We start from the raw sequence: 20,038 nt of genomic DNA, 5'->3' as shown, positions 1-20,038 counted from the left end.
CTGAGCAATCACAGGGCTTGGGGCTCAACATCAGGTACTGTTCTGCTGTGACAAAGGAAAACTAATGTAAACTATAAAGCCCTCCCTCAGTGAATAACGCTCTTACATTCTCCGTGTCTCTGGGCCCAAGAGAACAGCCTGCATCCATTCTCAGCAGTGAGAGTAAATGCTCAGGTTTTACTGTTTTGACACCATTTTGAGCAACCACAACAAAAGGAGTGGAAGTGTCTAACCTCCTAGCACTGTGTCAGATTTAGGGGTTATTTCTTCTGTTGACCATTTACATTTAAGATAAAGTTGGATTCCTGGTTGTCTTCTTGACTCTTTTATGCTGATTCTTGCTTGGATCTCTTGAGCTTTAGAACACTCACTGTCAAACTTCTTTGGGCAAATGAAAGAAATGTGGTGTGTGCTTACAAGACCAAGGCAACAGCTTTTTACTGGAATTCAATGGATGGTGGCTACGGCAGTGGTAGGGCTGGTGCCAAGGGAGCCCTTTGTGGTCCTTAGAATGCCATGTTTCCTGCTGAGCAAATAGAATGGATGGTCCTCTGCAGGTGGCATTTTCCGATTGACATAGAATCTTATTGTTTATGCTTACAGATAGAGAAACACACACACACACACACATACAATTATCCCAATTATCTCAAACTTCTGTCTCTTCCCTGGAGATACCATCAAAGACAATGAATTCATTTAATTAATGAGAGGATAGTGATATTGAAAACAGTGGAAATATAGTCAAGATTTTTCATGAAAAAGATTTGACTTATTCCGAATTTTATTTTAAGAAGATTTTTGTAGTTTTAAAGTCGCCTTAAAAAAAAAACCAAAAAACAACTCTTTACCTTCTATCAGTTCTATCAGTTCTCAGACAGAAGAGAGGCAAGGGCTAGGCAGTTGGGAGTTAAGTGACCTGCCCAGGGTCACACAGCTAGGCAGTGTCTGAAGCTAGATTTGAACATCGATTCCCAGGACTCCAAGCCTGATGCTCTATCCACTGGGCTACCTGGTTGCCCCCTGTTTTAAAGCGGTCTTAACGTAATTAGTTCACTACTCTCAGATCACTGAAGACAGACAGGAAATGTTTACAAAGTGAGGTTCAACCTGAAAAGGAAAATACTTGGCAAAACACGTGGAAATAAAAGAATTCTGTGCTAAGGCAGAAATCTGCGTCAGTTGCAGGGGCAAGGTTATGTGTTACCTGGCTAGAAGTGAGGTGTGGGTTCGAGGGGAGTAAGAAAGAATGAGAAAAGAGGGAGCCAGGGAAGATGATCTGGACCAACCGGCCTGTAATAAAGCTCCGGGAATATACAATTTGATTCGGCCACTCCAGTTCCCTACAAGAGGGAAGAATTCCTATAGGCCAGTCAAATTAAGCTGTTAGCTGCATTCTCAAACACGAAAGGACAAAGTTCTGCATGACTTACATTGCAGGCACTTGTCTAAGTGTTGGCAGACCAAGATGGCCCAGCCCTTGTCTCAGAGGAACTTACAGGCCAGTGGAGGAGATGAGATTCTTACCGGTAACAGTAAAGCAAGTCAAAAAGGACATGATGCTTCCCAGAAGAGGTGGCACCTAAGCAAGTCCATAGGGGTGGGGAGGAAAGCTCTTGGGTGATGGGCCCCAAGGCTGGGAAGGGCAAAAGGAGATCTGGAAACCATAGCATTTAGCAGGAAGATTTGTAATTGTAAGTGAATGGAGAATTTAAAGGATCTAATCCCTCTAGTTGGTGAGAGGTTGTTTCTCAGAATTTAAATTGTAAGACTTTAAGGGGGCAGCTGGGTGGCTTAGTGGATGAAGAGTCAGGCCCAGAGGTGGGAGGTCCTGGGTTCAAATCTCAGACACTTCCCAGCTGTGTGACCCTGAGCAAGTCACTTCACCCCCATTGCCGAGCCCTTACTTCTCTTCTGCCTTGGAACCAATACATGGTATTGATTCTAAGGTAGAAGGTAAAGGTTTAAGAGAAGAAAAAAAAAACCTTTTTAAGACAGCTTTAATTCCAGAGAGCAGAACTAGAACCTTTAAACAGGGAGCAAATTTACATTTAATAGAGGAAAGAACTTTCCACCAATTAGTGCTGTCCAGTGAGTGGAGAAAGAACTGCTTTGAGAGCAAATGAAGTGTATACTGGGCCGTGTTCCAGCAAGAGCCTGTCAGGCATGGCTGAGAGGATTCATCGCGTGTGCCGGGAGGCTCCGGGACCCTGAAGGATCGATTGGGCGGCTGAGATTCACTGCTAATATTTATGCTGGGAAGACGGTCGCCTCTGATTTAGAAAACATCCGAGTGGAGCCAGAATGGAGGGAACCCAGGCCTGGAGGGGCCCGCTTGGCGTCAGTAGATTTAGCCTTTGGAGATGGTCAGATGAGGTGAGACCTTGCGAGCAGCCCTTCTCAGAGGCGAGCCCCAGGCTTTTCAGTTGGGCGTGCAGGAATCCTGTGGGCTCGTGCCAGCCCCTGACGGCAAAGGATCCTTTGTGGCCCTTGCGCTTTGAGAAGTCCTGCTGGGGCGGCTGACTCGCCCTTGCCCCAGCAGTCACTGTTTCTTCCTGGGCTCTCGCCCATGGGCAGATACAGTGTCCCAGCAAGCGACGGCCTCCTTGGAACTCCGGCACGTCTGAACAACTGGATTGTCAGAGGCAAAGCTGAAAACTGGGTAGCTTTGTCGAGATGAGCTGGTCCAGGCCCTGGTGCAGTGTCTCGGACTCGATCGTTGCTTGAGCATTGGCTGTTTTTGAATAGGAAAAACAGCCCTGCGTTCCTACGTTGAGCCAAAACGCCCAGCTGCTCCTCCAGAAAATGTTCATTCATTCTCTGCAGAGAAGAGTCTGGTTAAACAAATCAAGTGTGACTTCCAGAACATAGTGGAGATCCATGATAGACTTCAGAAATACACCGAGCAGGCGTGCAGCCCCTTCCGCGTCCCCCCAGCCTCGCAGGAGCCTTTAGGCTTGGCTGGGGGGGCCCTTTGTCTTGGAGTGGGGGAGGATAGCACAGCAGGGCTCTCACCCACTAGACGCCCATGTGAAGGGCCCCGGTGTGCTAGTACGCAAAGGCTTTGTGGAGGCCAGTGGCTTTTTGTTGCTGGAGGATGAGGGGCTTGGAGGGGGAGTGCTGCAGGCCAAGGTTTAGAGGCAGCTTGGCAGGGAATGGGAGCAGATCGGAGCATAAGACAGTACCCCAGTGTAGACCACTAGGAGTCACGGCTGTGGGTGATCACGCGGCAGAGCTGCTGCCTTCCGGCAGAATCGCTCTATTCAGGGTTCGTTATCGTGTTTCCAACCTCTACTATCCTGGGACATCTTTCATCCTGAGGATTTGTGGGGGCAACGCTGTATTCCCATGTCCCCACCCCCATGTGACTTTTTTTAACCTCTCCCTTCCATCCTAGAATCAGTACTGTGTATTGGTTCCAAGGCAGAAGAGTGGTCAGGGCTAGGCCATGGGGGTCAAGTGACCTGCCCAGGGTCACATGGGTAGGAAGGGTCTGCCTCCATGTTAGCAAACCTATGGCACACATGCCAGCGGGGGCTGCTCTCCTCCCCCCTTTCCACCGTGCCTGAGGACATTTCTCACATGATCCAGTCCTCTGCCCAGCAGCCCAATGGGAGCCTTTCCTCCCTCTCCTGACTGCGGTAAGATGAGGGGCTTACATGCAGCATGTAGCATGAAGGTTGCAGTTTGGGCACTCCGCCTCTAAAAGGTTCCCCATCACTGGTCTCCCTCCAGTGTGGTTTTTTAAATCTTCTCATTTCTCCCATCCACTTTTCTTCTTTGAAAAAAGAAAATTGGCTATTTTATCTCTAAAGGGGATTTCCCTGCTCTAGTTTGATGTAGATAAATGTCTCCTTCCAAGAAAAGCTGAATATTTTTCACTTAAACTATTAATAGATCCCATTCTAAATGCATATGTGGAAGCTTTATTCATTATTTTGGCAGAAAAATACTTTCACTTCCCCAGCAGCACCTTTGCCTGCTTATTGCAAAGTAATTATCTGTGTCTGTGTCCTTATTGACTTCTTACCCCCAGAGTTACTGAGAAAATAAATAAATATTCAGAAACACCCTGAATAAATTTAGTTGGTTTGAAGGTACTTGATTCCTCATCACAATATTGTTTTCTTATAAAAAATGTAACTTTTGCTCCATCTTGTAACAGAAAGGTGACAAGTTTGGCCACTTTTCACCATTCTTCATTTAACTATTGCTCAGGTCAAGATTGGTAACTTTGCAAAGGTGGTGCCAAGTCATCATTAATTCACTCCCTCCCCAGGAAGAAGGTGGAGAGAAGGTTAGACAAGTCCCTACTTGATGAAAGATTTATATTCTGAAAACAATGTAGGTGTTAAATGTTGGATTTATATCTGTGTAAAGGTCAAGTAGACCACTGAGAACCTTAGGTAGTGAAGCCTTTTCTAAGCATTTCCGTGGATAGAATCCGTCCATTAACACCGCCTCTGCTTGGAGAAGAGTAGGCTTCTTGTTACCATTTTGGATCTTACCTATAAAAGTGTCAAGTTTTTACGGTGTTAGTGTAAACAATCATGCTCGGTGCCTAGTTTTGTTAGCGTTATCATTTCTCTGTTTTGAATTGGATAAGTTTTCATTTTGCAATCTTAAAAGATAAAAACATCTCTAAGTCTGGACAGTTTGCTTAGTTTTCTGAAATTAGTGCCATATAGATTTTTATATGTGTGCACATATACATATATATGCAAATATATGTGTAAAACTTTTATATATGAAAAGAAATCTGTCTTTGCATTCCGTTAATTCCCAAGTAGTCATTTTTCACATTCACAGCTAGTTCTTTCTATTGACTAGGTAAATTTTGATTGGGTTTTAAGGAAGGAGTGAATGTAGTGGTTCCCTGTACAGAGTTCAGTGTATAATCACAATGGCAAGAGAAGTTGATTACTGGTAAGCTCTTAATTGTTTTCACCATTGCAGCAAATGCAGAGAAACATTTTCATTTTGGTTCTAAATTTTACAAATTTCAAACCTGAAGCTAATTAATTAGGTCTCCCTAAAGGCAGATCCTGGGTTAAGCCCAGGATTGTGCTGGTTCTCGTCCTTACCGCAGTAGTGCCTGCTTGCAGATGCCCACCTTCTTCCAAGAACACAACGTTAGTGTGAACACTTACACGGTCTTCCTTTGAGCCCTTGTCAGAAGAAAGGCTCTGGGCACTCCTCGGGATTTTGAATATTAAAGTGAGTTGACTGCTGAAATGTCTAACAGAAGAATGTTCTTAAAGATGTTTCAGAAAATGGAATTAGGTTGTTAGTTATTGCCGAAGCTAATTCTTTGCAGTTGTATAGTCAAGACTACAAGCATTTATTCGTCCTGTCTGCCTAGGAGCTCCCGTTCTGAGACATCCCAGAGTGGGCCACTGCAGTTGAAGGAGTAGGGGAGAGACATGGTCAGACAGCTTTAAGATGGCAGAGTGGGAAATGGACTGGAGTGGGAAGAGCCCCAGCGGGGAGACCACAGGCTAATGAGGATATTACTGGAGTAGTCCAGGCATGAAGTGGTGAGGGCCTGCCCCCGTGGCGTGGGAGGAGAGAGAGAGAGCCTGAGGAATAGAGGATTACACTTGGTTGTAATCTAGTTAGCAGGAAGTAAGTCAGTGTTCTCAGGATCCCAATCCTGGGGTTCCCTCCTCTCACACCCCCTCCCACTCCCTCTTCCCCCCCAAACTTCCTAGTTCCCTAGAGAGGTGCCTGCTTCTGAAGAAGCTCTGTTCTCTTGGGCACAGTCACTTTGCCGTTGAGGAAGAGGACAAAGGATGTACTTAGTTAATAGGCATTTCTTAAGTGGCCCCTGTGTGCCCAGCAAAAAGAGGCAAAGGACCGCGTACTTGGCCCACTGTAATAGTGCCTTCCCTCTGGTGGCTTTTTCTGTTTTCTCTTGTCTTTGCTCGGGGAGGACAGGCACTGCCTCCTGCCTTTCTTTATGTCTCCAGTGTTTAGCACAGTACCTGGCCCCTAGAAGGCACTTAAGAAATGTTTGTGGACTACTTCAGCTATTTAACTGTATTCTGTGCTTCCCTCCTGTTGGCCCTCTGTTGGCCTTTATGCTTTACTTGGAGGAACCCACAAAAGCAATCTTGACTTAGGATCATGGATTTAGGGGTGGGAGGGGCCTCAGAAAGCCTCTCCCACCACTCCGCTTTAGACAGCAGATACAGATCCCCAGGGCAGTGAGCACCGCGTGGATAGTTCAGGGTGTATGTAGAAAAGGGGGCCGCCTTTAAGTACCCCGGAGGAGCTTTTTAAAACGATCCCATTGGCTAGACTTCTTTCAGCAACAGGCTTTACTTACATCTAGCCACGTTTTGTGTCTGTGGCCTGCTGTTCTGTTTGCGTTTGCTTTGCCCTCTAGTGGTGGGCTCTGTAATGCGTGCATCTAGTGCAGCGGGACTGGAGCAGGATCCTCCTTGGTTTTGGGACTTCTCTGAGTTTGAAGTTTTCCTGTCCGGAAATGAGAGGGGTTGGACCAGATGTTCTCTAAGGAGCCTTCTGGGCCCAGATCTGCTTCTGACATAACCAAATGGTGGTTGTTCTTCAAAGTGTCCTTGAAGAGTTATTAGTTTACACCAGCCGTGCGCCCCCCTCTCCCCCCCCCCCCCCCCCCCCCCCCCCCGTCAGACCCTTTTGGGGGTCACTTCCGGAGGCTCTGGGGCATTCTTTGGAGTATCCAAACTGCTGGGAAGTCCTTTGGTAATGGAGATGATTTTTTTTTTTTTGGATAGCCAAGCTAAGTCAGGTGGTCAAACTGGTTAATGATGCTTCTTGGGATTAAAAAAAAATAGTGGCTGTCAGTCAATAAGACATATTTTCTGTTGTGGCTTACATAGTGCCTCTGAGGGCACTTAGAACAGGGAATTTCCTAAAGATGATCCCAAATGTAGTTTGAGCATTGACTTCATCATTGGAATGTGAGTGACTGCTTTGAAAGAACACACTCGTTTGGACGGACAAGCCCTGCGGTGGTGAGCATTCCGCTCTGTTTCTTTGTGGATAGCCCCGTGGCTCTGCCCCTTCTGTTGTGGAGATGCCAGGTCTCTGGCTCTAGTCTAGCGCCAAACTCAAGGCAAAGTATGACTGGAGTGAGGAGGGATTCAACTGGAGGCTGGGTTTAACAGGATAGACTATTTTGCCCTTGGGACCCTAACAGCCTGACTTGCTTTCTACTCGTTCCACTCATTTGGATGCTAAGTGAGTACTGCTAGGTGTTATTTACTTCCAGTTCTCCCTACTTAACCCAGGGATCCATGTTGTCAGTTCAGATTGGCATGTACCTGGGAACTCTTTAGTGCCAAGCTAAAAGGGTGAAATGTCTAGTGATGATTAATGGGGAGATTAGCTTTCTCTGTGTGCTAATCCCTCCTTTGACTTTGCCTGAGTCCACACAAGGAAGTTCAGGGACTAAAGGGGAAAGAAAAGTTCATGCACACAGACACAGACGCACCCAAACTTCTCTCTCTCTCCCTCCCTCCCTCCCTCTCTCCTTCTTTCCTTCTCTCTCTACCTCTCCCTGCTCCTCCCAGTGTTCTGAGAAGGTACAACTGTTAGAGTACAACCCTGCATATAGAAATCTGGAGGAGTGAGGAGACCTCTCCTTTACGAGTAAGCTCTCCTCTTGCTATCCTCCAAAGACAGCTCGAAATACATCTGAATGGACTGGACATTTTTTAGTATATTTCTTTTTCTGAGTTGCTGAAAAATCTTTGCAACAGATTGGTCATGGCTTAGGAAATCTTTCATATAACATTTTCAACATGATTATATTTAGTTCTCTCTTTGCCTGGAGAAGAGATGAAATTCCCTGCTTTTAGGACTAATGAATGCATATTGATGCATATTACCTGGTTATGGTATTTTTGTATTCCTGTCTGATTTTGAGGCATGGAATAAGCCTTAATTTTAAGTAACAAGGCAAGTTTTTTCTCTTGCTTGTTGCCTTGAGATTTTTTCCCTCTTGATAAACATAGGCTAACTGATTTGAATGAACTTCACTTTGGGAGTATCTTTAAGGGAACACTCATGCCGAGGGAATTGGAAGCACCAAACCCCTTAGCTGGCATCGGTCCTTCATGGTCCAGTGTCCTCCTTGGATTTGCCATTGAAGCTACAGGGACACAATCAGGGAAGTGGTAGATGGACTACCAAGCTCCTGCCCTTTGGCATGCTCACCCCTAGATTCCCTCAGCCTTGGCTGCTATGACCTTTACCTTTTTAGCTTTTTTTGTTTTACTTTTTTAAGTTTTATAGATCCCTTTTGTTTTGACATTGAAGTTGTTTTAGAGTATTAACATGGCAGCTTCTATACTCCCACATCAGTTGAATCTTTCCTTAGGACAAAAAGTTGCCCAATAACTGACATTATGATCCATGTGATATTCTATCCCCAAATGACCCCCCTGTCTGCCACGGGAGGAGCCATCACTTCCATTGGACCAAGATTGGTCATCATAGCCATATTGATTTCCCTTTTCTTTTCTTTTTTTTAAACATTATTTTATTTGGTTATTTCCTAGCATTATTCATTGGAGACAAAGATCATTCCCCTTCCCCCCCCCCCATCCCATAGCCAATGCTCGATTCCACTGTATCACAAGTGTTCTTGATTTGAACCCATTTCTATGTTGTTGGTGTTTGCACCAGAGTGTTCATTTAGAATCTCTCCTCAGTCATGTCCCCTCAACCGCTGTAGTCAGGCAGTTGCTTTTCCTCGGTGTTTTTACTCCCACAGTTTGTCCTCTGCTTATGAATAGTGTTTTTTCTCCTACATCCCTGCAGATTGTTCAGGGTCACTGCATTGCCACTAATGGAGAAGTCCATTACATTCGATTGTGCCACAGTGTATCCGTCTCTGTGTACAATGTTCTCCTGGTTCTGCTCCTCTCGCTCTGCATCACTTCCTGGAGGTCGTCCCAGTCTCCATGGGATTCCTCTACTTTACTATTCCTTTGAGCACAAGAGTATTCCATCACCAACATATACCCCGATGTGTTCAGCCATTCCCCAATTGATGGGCATCCCTTCGTTTTTCAATTTCCCTTTTCTTTTAAAGTTTCTCTGCCACTCCTAACCACTCACTCTGATTCCAGCATTCAGACAAGTCTTCCTTTGTTTCTCTAAATTCCTCATACTTGTCACATTTTGCAGTGTAATAGTTGTCCATTCCACCCCCATCTCACAGCTCGTTCAGCCCCATTGGGATGCTAGGTGACAGTGGATAGAGAACCGAAGTTGGATAGCCCGTGTTCCTGTACTGTCTCAGTATTTCATGTCTGTGTAATTCTGGGGAAGTCTGGAACCTCATCCAGCTTCAGTGTCTTCACCTGGAAAGTGGGAATGAGAATAAAACGCCTATCTCCCGAGAGTCTAAATGTTGGCTATTATTATTGACAAACAATCTGAGTACCTTTATTTTTCTGGCTGTTTTTTGAAATCCCTTTTAATGAAGAGTTTTATCCTGAGGAGAAACCAAATAATTTGAATTTCTGTGAATAACAATGGTGACAGGTATGATGTTGGACTGTGTGGTGAAGTAAACAATGGGTATGTGGTGTCTGCTTGAATGGGGGAAAGCCTGTTTCTCAGTGAGTGTGCCTCAGTCTTGCTGAAGCATCTGGATTATTTTTGGTGTTCATCCTAACATTTACCTCATGAGAACTCAGTACTTTTCCACTTTCTCCATAAATGCAAAATCTTATGATTGGCTTCTTACGGTCTTGGCTCATTCCTCAAGGTATAAGGTGATTTGTTCTTCCTTTCTCCCAGGCCTACAAAAAGGTTTGATTTGCAATAATATGGAAATAGTTCTTGATCAACGACACATGTAAAACCCACTGGAATTGCATGTCAGCTACGGGAGGGGGTTGGGGGAAGGAGAGGGAAAGAACAAGAATCGTGTAACCAAGGAAAAATATTCTAAATTAATTAATTGAATAAAATTTCAAGAAAACAAGGTTTGATTTGTTTCTTTGGTATAGGCAGATGTTTCAGAGAAATCAGAAATTTGAACTTTCATTCTCTGAATACTCCGCTTTTGTGGGGAGAAATCTGTTCACCATTTGCTGTACCAGCCAAGTGCTTTTCAAGAAGGGCAGCAAAGTCGAGGATGTTACAATGTAGTTTATCCTCCAATATGTCACCTTTAGTAACTTTCATCATAAGAGTCCTTACTCCAACTTTGAGTTGCTCTCTTGCTTGTGTGGTCCAGATGGCATCGGCAACAGATCTGTTGGTTGTTCATAGAGGCAATAAAATGAAGTGGTAGAAATGAGGAGATGTATTTGATAGCAACATCCAGAGGAGTGATCCATGCCTCCTTAAGGAGAGCCTCGAGTCAGGAAGACCCAAGTTCAAATGTGACTTCAGTCACTTGTTAGCATTGTGACCCTGGGCAAGTCACGTCACCCTGTCTGCCTCAGTTTCCTCATCTATAAAATGAGTTGGAGTAGGAAATGATAAACCTCTTCAGTACCTCTGCCAAGAAAACCCCAAATGGGGTCATGAGGATCAGATAAGGCTGAAAACAACTAAACAATAACATTAAAAAAACCCTTTATATCTGCCCCCATTTTGGGAAAGCCACAGCTTTGAGAACTTTTGGCATTTCCCATTATAGTGAGCATTTATTTTTCCCTTGGGATGTGCTACTAGGTAAAAGATGGTAGTGAATGAATGAGTCCAGGAAAAGGACATATCTCAATTTCTGTAGAAGATACAATGCTGTGAAACTGAAGACATGAATCAAGCACTATGGAATATACACGGTCCAGAGGATTCTGATTACTAACCTGATTTCTTGTGCCCTAACATGAATATGTGCACACTGGCTGTATTTCCCTTGGTAATAAACAGTTGAGGGCCTATGTGTGGTTGTGGTCACTTTAAGAGGGGAAAAAGGACTCTGGAGGCTTCAGAGAGAAATTTCTGATTGAGAGTCCTATTGAACATCCATATCTTCGAAATGGGTTTTCTGACAAAGCATCATAAGCAGGAACCTTTTCTTGGTCATCTTTCTAGCATCCTTTACACACACATCAGAAAATGTCCCTGGAGGTAACTTGTTGGCTCAGTGGATTGAGAGTTCTGGGTTCAAATGTGGCCTCAGACCCTTCCTAACTATGTGACCTTGGGCAAATAATTTAACTCCCATTGCCTAGCCCATTAAGCTCTTCTGCCTTGGAACCAATACATAATATTGATTCTAAGATGGAAGGCAAGAGGGAAGGAAGGAAGGAAGGAAGGAAGGAAGGAAGGAAGGAAGGAAGGAAGGAAGGAAGGAAGGAAGGAAGGAAGGAAGGAAGGAAGGAAGGAAGGAAGGAAGGAAGGAAAGAAGGAAGGAAGGAAGGAAGGAAGGAAGGAAGGAAGGAAGGAAGAAGAAAGAAAAGAAGGAAGAAAGAAAATGAAAGAAGAAAGAAAGAGAAAGGAAGGAAGGAAGAAAGAAAGAAAAGGAAGAAAGGAAGAGAAAGAGAAAGAATGAATGAATGAATGAATGAATGAATGAATCTCCCCAAGGATGGACCTAGGTTATAGATCATAGCTTTGGAGCTAGAAGAGGCCTTTGAGCTTATTTAGTTCAGTAATAAGGTTATTGTTTTGACACATTTATTATATTTGTCTAACAGAACAGGAACAGAAACAATAAGGATAGTTTTTAGGGGGCAAGACCTTGTTTCAGGTTCTGACTCCCTTGTGTTCTAGCTGCATAGCCCCCTTGGGCAGTGTGAACCTTAAAAAATTCTCAGATCCTACTTCATAAGTTTTGGTTAAGACCATTCCCCATTTTAAACAATGAAGGTACTTAGATCAGGAATGTGAGACCTCTACTCCACCCCTACCTAAGCCTGTTTTAGGGAAGAAACTCCTTGCTGAACAATGAAAAATACTTAAACCCATACTTATAGTAAGGCAAAAGTTCTTAAGCTGTGCCTATTTTTAGATCTAATACAAAAGGGTGCTAAGTACCTATAAAGGTCAGGCAACTTGTGAATTTACAAGGAGCAAAGAGGTGAGAACTTACTCAGATTTTTTCAGGTATGAACTAAATCAAAAGTTCAAGCCTTCTTAGGTGTGAATTAAGAATGGTCTGTCCCTTGAAAAAAGTCTACTGTGATTGGTAGATGTGAGAACTTAGGGGAGGAGACATAGGAGAAAATTCCCTTTAAAAGGTGAGGAGAAACTGAGAGAGAGGACCCCCGCTGGAACTCCCCCTGAGGAGGCTCTGTCTCTCTGGGAGAGTCAGCTAGGAAAGCTGAATTGGAGGAGGCAGCTGGTGTCTCTCTGAACACTAGAATCTTTGCTTGGACAAATCTTGTGGTGAGTGGATAAAAGACTGACTGATCTTTCTCTTAGGGCTTGGGCCTGGGTTGGCCAGGGCTGGCCTGGGCCGGCCTATCTTTTTCTCATTATTTCTTTTTTCTCTCTCTCTCCCTTTCTTTAATTCCTCATTTGTATGAATTAAAATCTCTATAAAACCCAGCTGACTTGGGTATATTTAATAATTGGGAATTTTTCCCTGGTGACCACCTTATATTTGATTGAAAAACAAGACACTGTCTTGAACCATAATTTCTGCGGTCACAATTTTACTCATCCACTCTTTTATATGCACTCAGTTTATGTCTTCCACTATTTTAATCATCACAGCAGGCTAACAACCACTGAGCCTCTATGCATGTCTCTGTGTTGGCTTTTAAAGGCCTACCATTCTTTTTTTTTTTTAATCCTTACCTTCCATTTTAGAATCTATACTGTGTATTGGTTCTAAGGCAGAAGAGTGGTAAGGGCTAGGCAATGGGGGTCAAGTGACTTGTCCAGGGTCACACAGCTAGGAAGTGTCTGAGGCCAGGTTTGAACCCAGGACTTCCCATTTCTGGGCCTGGCTCTCAGTCCACTGAGCCACCCAGCTGCTCCCCTTCTATTCTTCTTACATTCACCCTCACATAAGCTGTGGCCCAGTGACATCACATTTTTTCTTGAACAAGACACAATTTGCCCACTCGGGTTATTTTTACTGTCTGTCCCCTAAGCTGAGAGCTCTCTCCCACCTCTTCTAGGTCTCCTGGCTCCCCTGGCTCCCTTCAAATTCCAGCTAAAATTCCACCTTCTCTGCATGAATCCTTTCCTGATCCTCCTCCATGTTAGTGTCTTCCCCCCTGCAATTCTGTATAGATTTAGTTTGTACACAGTTGTTCTGGGTTGCCTTCCTCCTGGCTTTTGGACTTCTCGGTGTCCCCAGTACTTAGCGGAGTGCCGTCCCCACACAATGTCAGCTGTAGCCTTCTGGACTGCCCCCGTCCTGCAGGCTCCCCCTGGACCCAGCACAGTGTGGCTGCCTGGAGGCAGGCAGTGTTCTCGGCCCTGCGCTTTTTGTGAAGATACTCTCTTGTCCGATGTCCTGTGTCTTGGGAGGCTCTTGGGCACATGTGAGCAGGGTGAAGGCAGAGTCAGATACCAACCACTGGGGACAGATGGGGGAGGGAGACAGCGAAGGAGAGCGCAGCCGAGTCCACCAGGGATTGGCTGTCTGACCTGGGACAGTCCCCCCCAGTTTTAGAACCTCCTTAGAGCTTGTGCTGCCTTCCTCCCTGGGCTTAGCGCTCAGAGGAGATGCTAGAGACTTTCTTTGCTAGTGCCGTCTGCTTAGACCAGCTGTTATTTCCCATCGTTGCCCTCCCTCACAGTCTAGTGGAGGAGCACCGCTGCGTGCTTCCCAGCGGGCCTCCGAGTGCTGTGGGTGTCTGCCTGCCTTTGGGGGGAAGAAGAGCGGCTCACACTGGGCTCAGCAGAGACGGCTCCAGGGAGTCGTGAGAGGGAGAAGCGTGGCCGAGGACTGGGATGAGGGCACGTGGGCACAGCCTCAGAGAAGCAGGCACTAGGTGTGCCGGGGGAGGGGGCAGAGAAAAGATTGGCTTGACTGGAGAGGAAGGGAAGGCCCATGCTGGAGCCTACTGGAGAATTGGGCAGTGGCTCCCGGATCTGGTTTTTGTAAGCTTGGAGAGTTGAGATTGGATAGGGTCTGGAGCATGACTAAAACCGGGTTTGAAGAAAAGTAGTCGTAAGTGTATCTGCTTCAAGCTGAAGGACGCTGTAGAGGCTCTCAAGTGTGGCCTCTTCCGTTTTCAGACGAGGAAACGGAGACCAGAGAGGTCCTCCAGGCAGTCATTTTCCCAGGCCTGTGCTGTCTGAGCTTGTATCGGAGCCAGTCTTCTGACCTGGAAGCAGCAGCATCTTGCCAGCAATGCGACCTAGTAGGGATTGTGATCACAAAGGCGTGAAGTGGTGTCCATGAGCCTGGAAAGGAACCAGTGAATCTGAGAGGCTGGAGTTTGGGGGTGGGGGTGGGGGGACCACAGGATTAGCTATCAGGAAAGTGACAAGGCAGGAGCAGGGAGCCTTTGGGGAGCCACAGTGAGTTTTTAAAAAGCAGCACTGTCATTATCTCTCATGTTTTAAATTAACCTTTAATTAACTTTTTTTTTTCCTGGGGCAGAGGAGGGTTAAATCTGGAGACGAAGGGAGTTCCACTCCACCTTCAGAAAGGACTTGAATTCAATTCAATAAATATGTATAAGCAAAAAATACTAATAATAGTAAAAAAAATTAAAAAAACATTTAACTTTTTGAAAATCAAAGCTGATTCTCAGATTTTTTGAGCTCTGTGAGGGTAGGGAACAAATTTTATTTATCTTTGTATTTTGTCTACCTTGTAGGCACTCTTAATTTCTCTAGATATTTATTTATAGTTTAGAACAACGGCACCAAATTAAAATAGAAATGGGACCACTAAACCATATTTAAGGATCCTTGTGGCCTGTTGACCCTGGGTAAGTCTCTTAGACTCTCATTACCTCTTGCCTGGATTATTGGTAACAGACTGCTGATTGGTCTTCCTGAATTAAGTCTCACCCCATTCTAGTCCATCCTCCCCTCAGTAGCTAAAGCAGTTTTGCCTAAGCATGGATCTGATCAAGTCCCACCCAGCCCCTGCCCAGTAAATCTCAGTGGTTTCTCATTACTTCTGGAACCAATTATAAGATCCTTTGTTTGGCTTTTAAAGATTTTCCCAACCCAGCCTCTTCCTACCTTTCCAGCCTCCTTATACTTCACTCCTCTCCATGTGTTTTACATCTGGGGGACTCACACTGAGGCGTCATCTCCTGACCTAGAAAGAACATGCCTTTTTAGTCAGATTCCCCTTCTCCCTTCCCCCAGCTTCTTCTCTCTGAGATATAGCTAGATCTAGACCCAAATCTCTGTGCGTTGACAGCGATCTAGATAGAGGTGTTTTCATGTTGGAGGTTCCAGGAAGGAGCCTCTGTTTGCCAAGAGCACATTGAGAGTGCTTAATAATGCTTGTTGGCTTACCTAGTCCAATCAGGGCAACAGTTTCTGTTGCCTCTCAATCAAGTATTAACTTCTTTCTTCGTTGGTTCTTTATTTTATTTTTTTTTTCCTTACATGGAAAACCAAATGTTGACATTTGTTTTCAGATTCTCTCCTTCCACATCTCTCTCAGGTGGCAGATAGTCTGATACAGGCTATTCCAGTGCTTTCATGCAGTATGTATTTCCATATCTCCTATGTTACGTAGTAAAAAACTCATGAAGGAAATGAAGTGAAAGATGGTGTGCTTTGATCTGCAATCAGACTCCAACAGCTCCTTCTTTGGGTATGGGGAGCATTTTTTTAGCATGAGTTTGCTTGAGGTTATCTTGGAATCTTGTTTTGCTCATACTAGTTTAGTCCTTCACAGTTGATTATTGTATAATATATCTGTTGCTGTATATACTGTTCTCATTTCGTTTTGCATCACTTCATCAAGTCTTTCCAGGTTTTCTGAATTCATTCTGTTTATCTTTTCTTATGGCACAATGCTATTCTATTACAACCATACACCACAACTTGTTCAGCCATTTCCCAGTGGATGTACATTGATAACTTCCAATTCTTTGTCACCACAAAAATAGCTGCTAAAAATATTTTGATACAGGTAGGCCCTTTCCCCCAACCTCTGATCTCTTTGGCATATGGACCCTGTAGTAGTATTGCTAGTCAAAGAATATACACAGTTTTGTGGCCTTGGGTGTTTTGTTTTTTAGTTTTCATTTGTGGTTTTCTAAATCAGTAGGCAACATACCTAGCTCCCTTTCTGTTTGCATTCAACACCACTATTGATGATGTCTTTCTCAGGGCACTTAGCTGAACTAGGGGAGGAATGATCTAATGAGAGTTTTTGCCACAGTCAGGGTCCAGCCTCACTCGCCACTCCAGGGTTCCCGACAGGTGGCGAGCGATCAGTCAAAATAAATAACAAACGGAAGACAGCTTAATCATTGCGGCCATGGGACTGCTTTGCATCTGACAGCTGCTCCACCATTCCCAGGCCTGGGATATATTTTTATACCCATTTTCTTGGCACTCAAATACATTACCTAACACACATGTTCAAAGAGAGATAATTGGAAAAGTGATACATTAACTTTTAACAAATCACTTGATTAACATTCTATATTTTTGTATTGTGATTACAGAAAGAATACAAGATAAATGATTTCGTCACAGGTGGCTTACTAGGGAGTTTCTGAGTTACTGATTTGTGTAATTGAGTCACTGAGACATACTGAAGCTTGATGTAATTATTGTATGAGCCTCTATGATTGGTTTGTGTGCTGGCTTCATGAGAATAGTTTTCTGTGAGTGGGAAAGTTTTTGGGCTTGGCCTGTAGCTGCAGTTTTGCTGGGAATTATGTACCTAAATAAAAGTTAACTCATGATAGTCTTGTTGGGATTGGGTTTAAGGGTCTGATCTTTTGGTGATGTTTTAGAGAATTAGGGTACAGGTGTTTTGCTCTTGCATCATTTCTTTTGAGACTAGGGGGAAATAATCACGTCAATTCATAGGTAAGGAGCATTGATGAAAGAGGTTATGTAAAAGGGATAGAGTGGGCAATCACATCTCGCCAAGGACCACTCTGGTCTCCTCAGCTACCTCGTGTGACTCTGTCAAGGCGTTATGGCCTGATGGCTCCCAGCAAGTTTTTAAGCAGGCTTGTGGGCAACAGAGGAGCCAGTTGATTGTGAGATTGAAGACAAGAGTGTAGGGATCAGGGATGCCTTAGGCTTTTGGGGTACCCCCCAGTTATTTGCTATTTTATAAATTCAGCTCATGTGGAGGGTGCAAGTCAGAAAAACCATAGCAAATGAGCTATTCTTGGTAGAAGGTAATTCTTCCAGTTGCAGGTGAGGAGGGAATGAGCTCCATATATGAGGGGTCACATATTTCAATTTAAGGAGAGGAGAGGAGGACTGACATGTATGAGGATCAGCCAGCAGAGTAGTTTGGTTGAAAAGAACAGGGTGAGACAAGAAGTTAGATGAAACAAAGCAGGAAGGGAGATGGGAACCAAATTGGGTCAGAAGATTTCTGAGTAGTGCAAATCTTGAGTTCCTACAACTCAAGATTTATACTACTCAGAAATGTACTTTTAGCTAGAAGACCTTTAGAGGTATAAGATAGTTATGTTTAAATAATCCATTGGGGAGACTAGTCTTCCAAAGGATCACAGGGAAATTGTGTAGAGGAATTTCATCCCCTCCGCCTCCTGGATTGATGACCCAGTTCATCTCATTTTTATATGCCAGTGCTGTGTCCATGAATGTAAATAAAGGGGTGTGGGTGGAGTCCACCTGTCTCTGCTTCCCTAAGCAGGCAGGTGAGATGGACAGATAATTCTGCAGGATGAACTACACATGGTCAGACTTAGAGTATGAAAGAGACTTTAAATTTACACTTATCTGCTTTCTCTATTTAAAGTGATTATTAATAAATTTTATGGAAAATAAGAACTTAAAGATATTAATTTTAATCTAACAGCCTTGAAAGTTGGCAGTATGTATTATAACTGTTAACTAGAATTTTTCAAATAATCATAGGAGAAGCTAGAAAAGGGTACAGAGTAGTAGCTAATTATCAAAACCAAGCCCATTATTTTACCATAAAGATAAAGAAACTGAGGCAGAAGGGAAAGCTTCTTGCCCCAGATCTGATAGGAAAGTAAAAAAGGCTAGGCTGAGACATGTTTTAATTTACATTTCTTGGATGATTTAAGAGCCAATCCCTTGCCCTTCCAGGTCAGACTGGAGTTCCATGTTTAGGACATATATAGTACATGTGCATGTTTGTGTGTATGTGCAGGTGTGGGCAGTTGGCCTTAGTGGGTTTGTAGTTTCTTAATTGTTTCTTAATTCCTGGTCCCTTTAAAATGATAAAAAAGGAAAAGTCGACTACACTTTTAAGAGTGTAAAGACTTGAATAAACAGTAATTACATGTGATCTGATTTTTAGAAAAATGGAACAGTAAAAAAGCTGTGTCCTCAGGCTTGCTAGCAATTGGCCCGAAACAATAGAAGTAGGCAGAAATAGCCGTCTAGACATATTTTGGTTTTTAACTCCCTCTTAAGTGCAGATGCTTGTGCACTTGATAACTAGAGGCAGATTCTTTATTTGACAGGTGATGTAGACTGATAGGTTTTGTTCAGTTTTCTTTTTTTTTTTTAACCCTTACCTTCCGTCTTGGAGTCAATACTGTGTATTGGCTCCAAGGCAGAAGAGTGGTAAGGGCTAGGCAATGGGGGTCAAGTGACTTGCCCAGGGTCACACAGCTAGGAAGTGGCTGAGGCCAGATTTGAACCTAGGACCTCCCGTCTCTAGGCCTGACTCAATCCACTGAGCTACCCAGCTACCCCCTTTGTTCAGTTTTCTTGAAAAACTTTTGATCTAAAACTCTAGATGTCTGGGAGCTGAAGTGTATTGAGTATGGGGGTGCATTGCTACCTCCTCACTCATACTTTCTTTTCTTTTTACAGATTCTTTAATGATGAATGGGTCCAATGTTGCCAATACAACACCCAATGCAAAATCTAAAGAGGACCAGGTAGTGAATGGGCGTGATGAAAAGGAAAACAACCCCTTTGCTGAGTACATGTGGATGGAGAATGAAGAAGACTTCAATAGACAGGTAAAGAAAGGGTTGAGTGCCGTTCCTCTACTTAGTGTTCAGAGCCTTTCATAGCCTGCCTCCTCAACGTCTCTTCCAAATCCCTTCAGGGAGTCGGGAGTCCAATGACACCAGCCTTGCTGCTCCCCTTCTCCCAGCCCTGGGCATTCTCACTGACCATACCTCATGTCTCCCACCTCGTTATACCTGTTGGCTTCCCTCCCAGTTGCTTGAATGCAGGTGCCTCCCCTCGTTTGATTAATTACAGTTTATCCTGCATAAATCTTGTTTGTACAAAACGGTAGGTACTGCACTGTCTTCCTTAGTCCGTGGTATCCAGAACTGGACTCCGGAATCTCGCTGGGGCAGAGGACAGTAGACTGACCGTTCTTTCTGGCAACTGCCCTTTCTGCAGGCCAGGCTTATATTAGCTTTTTTGGCTCCTCCATCACATGACTGACTTAATGGAGCTTGGAGTTAATTAAGAGGCCAGATATTTTTCAGAGCAACTTCTGTCTATCCACATCTCTCCCATTTTATACTTGTGAAGTTGATTTTTTTTTGGACCCAGATGAAAGACTTTACCTTAAACTGTACTGAATTTCATCTTTTTAGTTAGCCCAGATCCTTGCTCAAGATCCTTGATGCTGATGATCCCCCACTTTTAGCTTTCCCTCCCAGCTTTGAGTAGTCTGCACGTTTGACAAGTATGCCAGCTAGTCTTTGATCCAAATCACTGAAACAGCACAGATTCCTTGTGGTGCTGTATTGATGACTACTCTGTGGAGTCTAGACCTCCAGCCAGGTCTGAATCCATTGCATTGTCTAATCCACATATCCCATCTGCTCCACAAAAAGATTTTAAGATGTTTTACCACAAGCTTTGCTAAAATGAAGGTAAACTAATGACCATTTCAAGAATTTTCCCAGGAACCAAGGTCAGACTTTTTGGTCTATAGTTTATAGACTGTTCCCTTTCTTTTTTTGAAAGTAGAGTCATTTACTCTTCCTCA

At 44.1% G+C, this 20,038-nt stretch overlaps 1 protein-coding gene across 2 annotated transcripts in view; it reads left to right on the top strand.

Annotated features, from left to right (window-relative positions):
• PAIP2B (poly(A) binding protein interacting protein 2B) overlaps positions 1 to 20,038 on the top strand; it is a 55,085-nt gene that overhangs the window by 20,386 nt on the left and 14,661 nt on the right. For both annotated transcript variants that reach the window (XM_001365325.5, XM_056813915.1), the window contains exon 2: positions 18,895 to 19,046. In XM_001365325.5, coding sequence (XP_001365362.2) covers positions 18,903 to 19,046 — 144 coding nt within the window. In that variant the 5' untranslated portion in view covers positions 18,895 to 18,902. The remainder of the gene's footprint in view (positions 1 to 18,894; positions 19,047 to 20,038) is intronic.

The sequence above is a fragment of the Monodelphis domestica genome, chromosome 1 (assembly GCF_027887165.1).
Source record: "Monodelphis domestica isolate mMonDom1 chromosome 1, mMonDom1.pri, whole genome shotgun sequence".
Lineage (NCBI taxonomy): Eukaryota > Metazoa > Chordata > Mammalia > Didelphimorphia > Didelphidae > Monodelphis > Monodelphis domestica.
The sequence above is the reverse complement of the archived record's forward strand: the minus strand, read 5'-3'. Positions and strand labels throughout refer to the sequence as shown.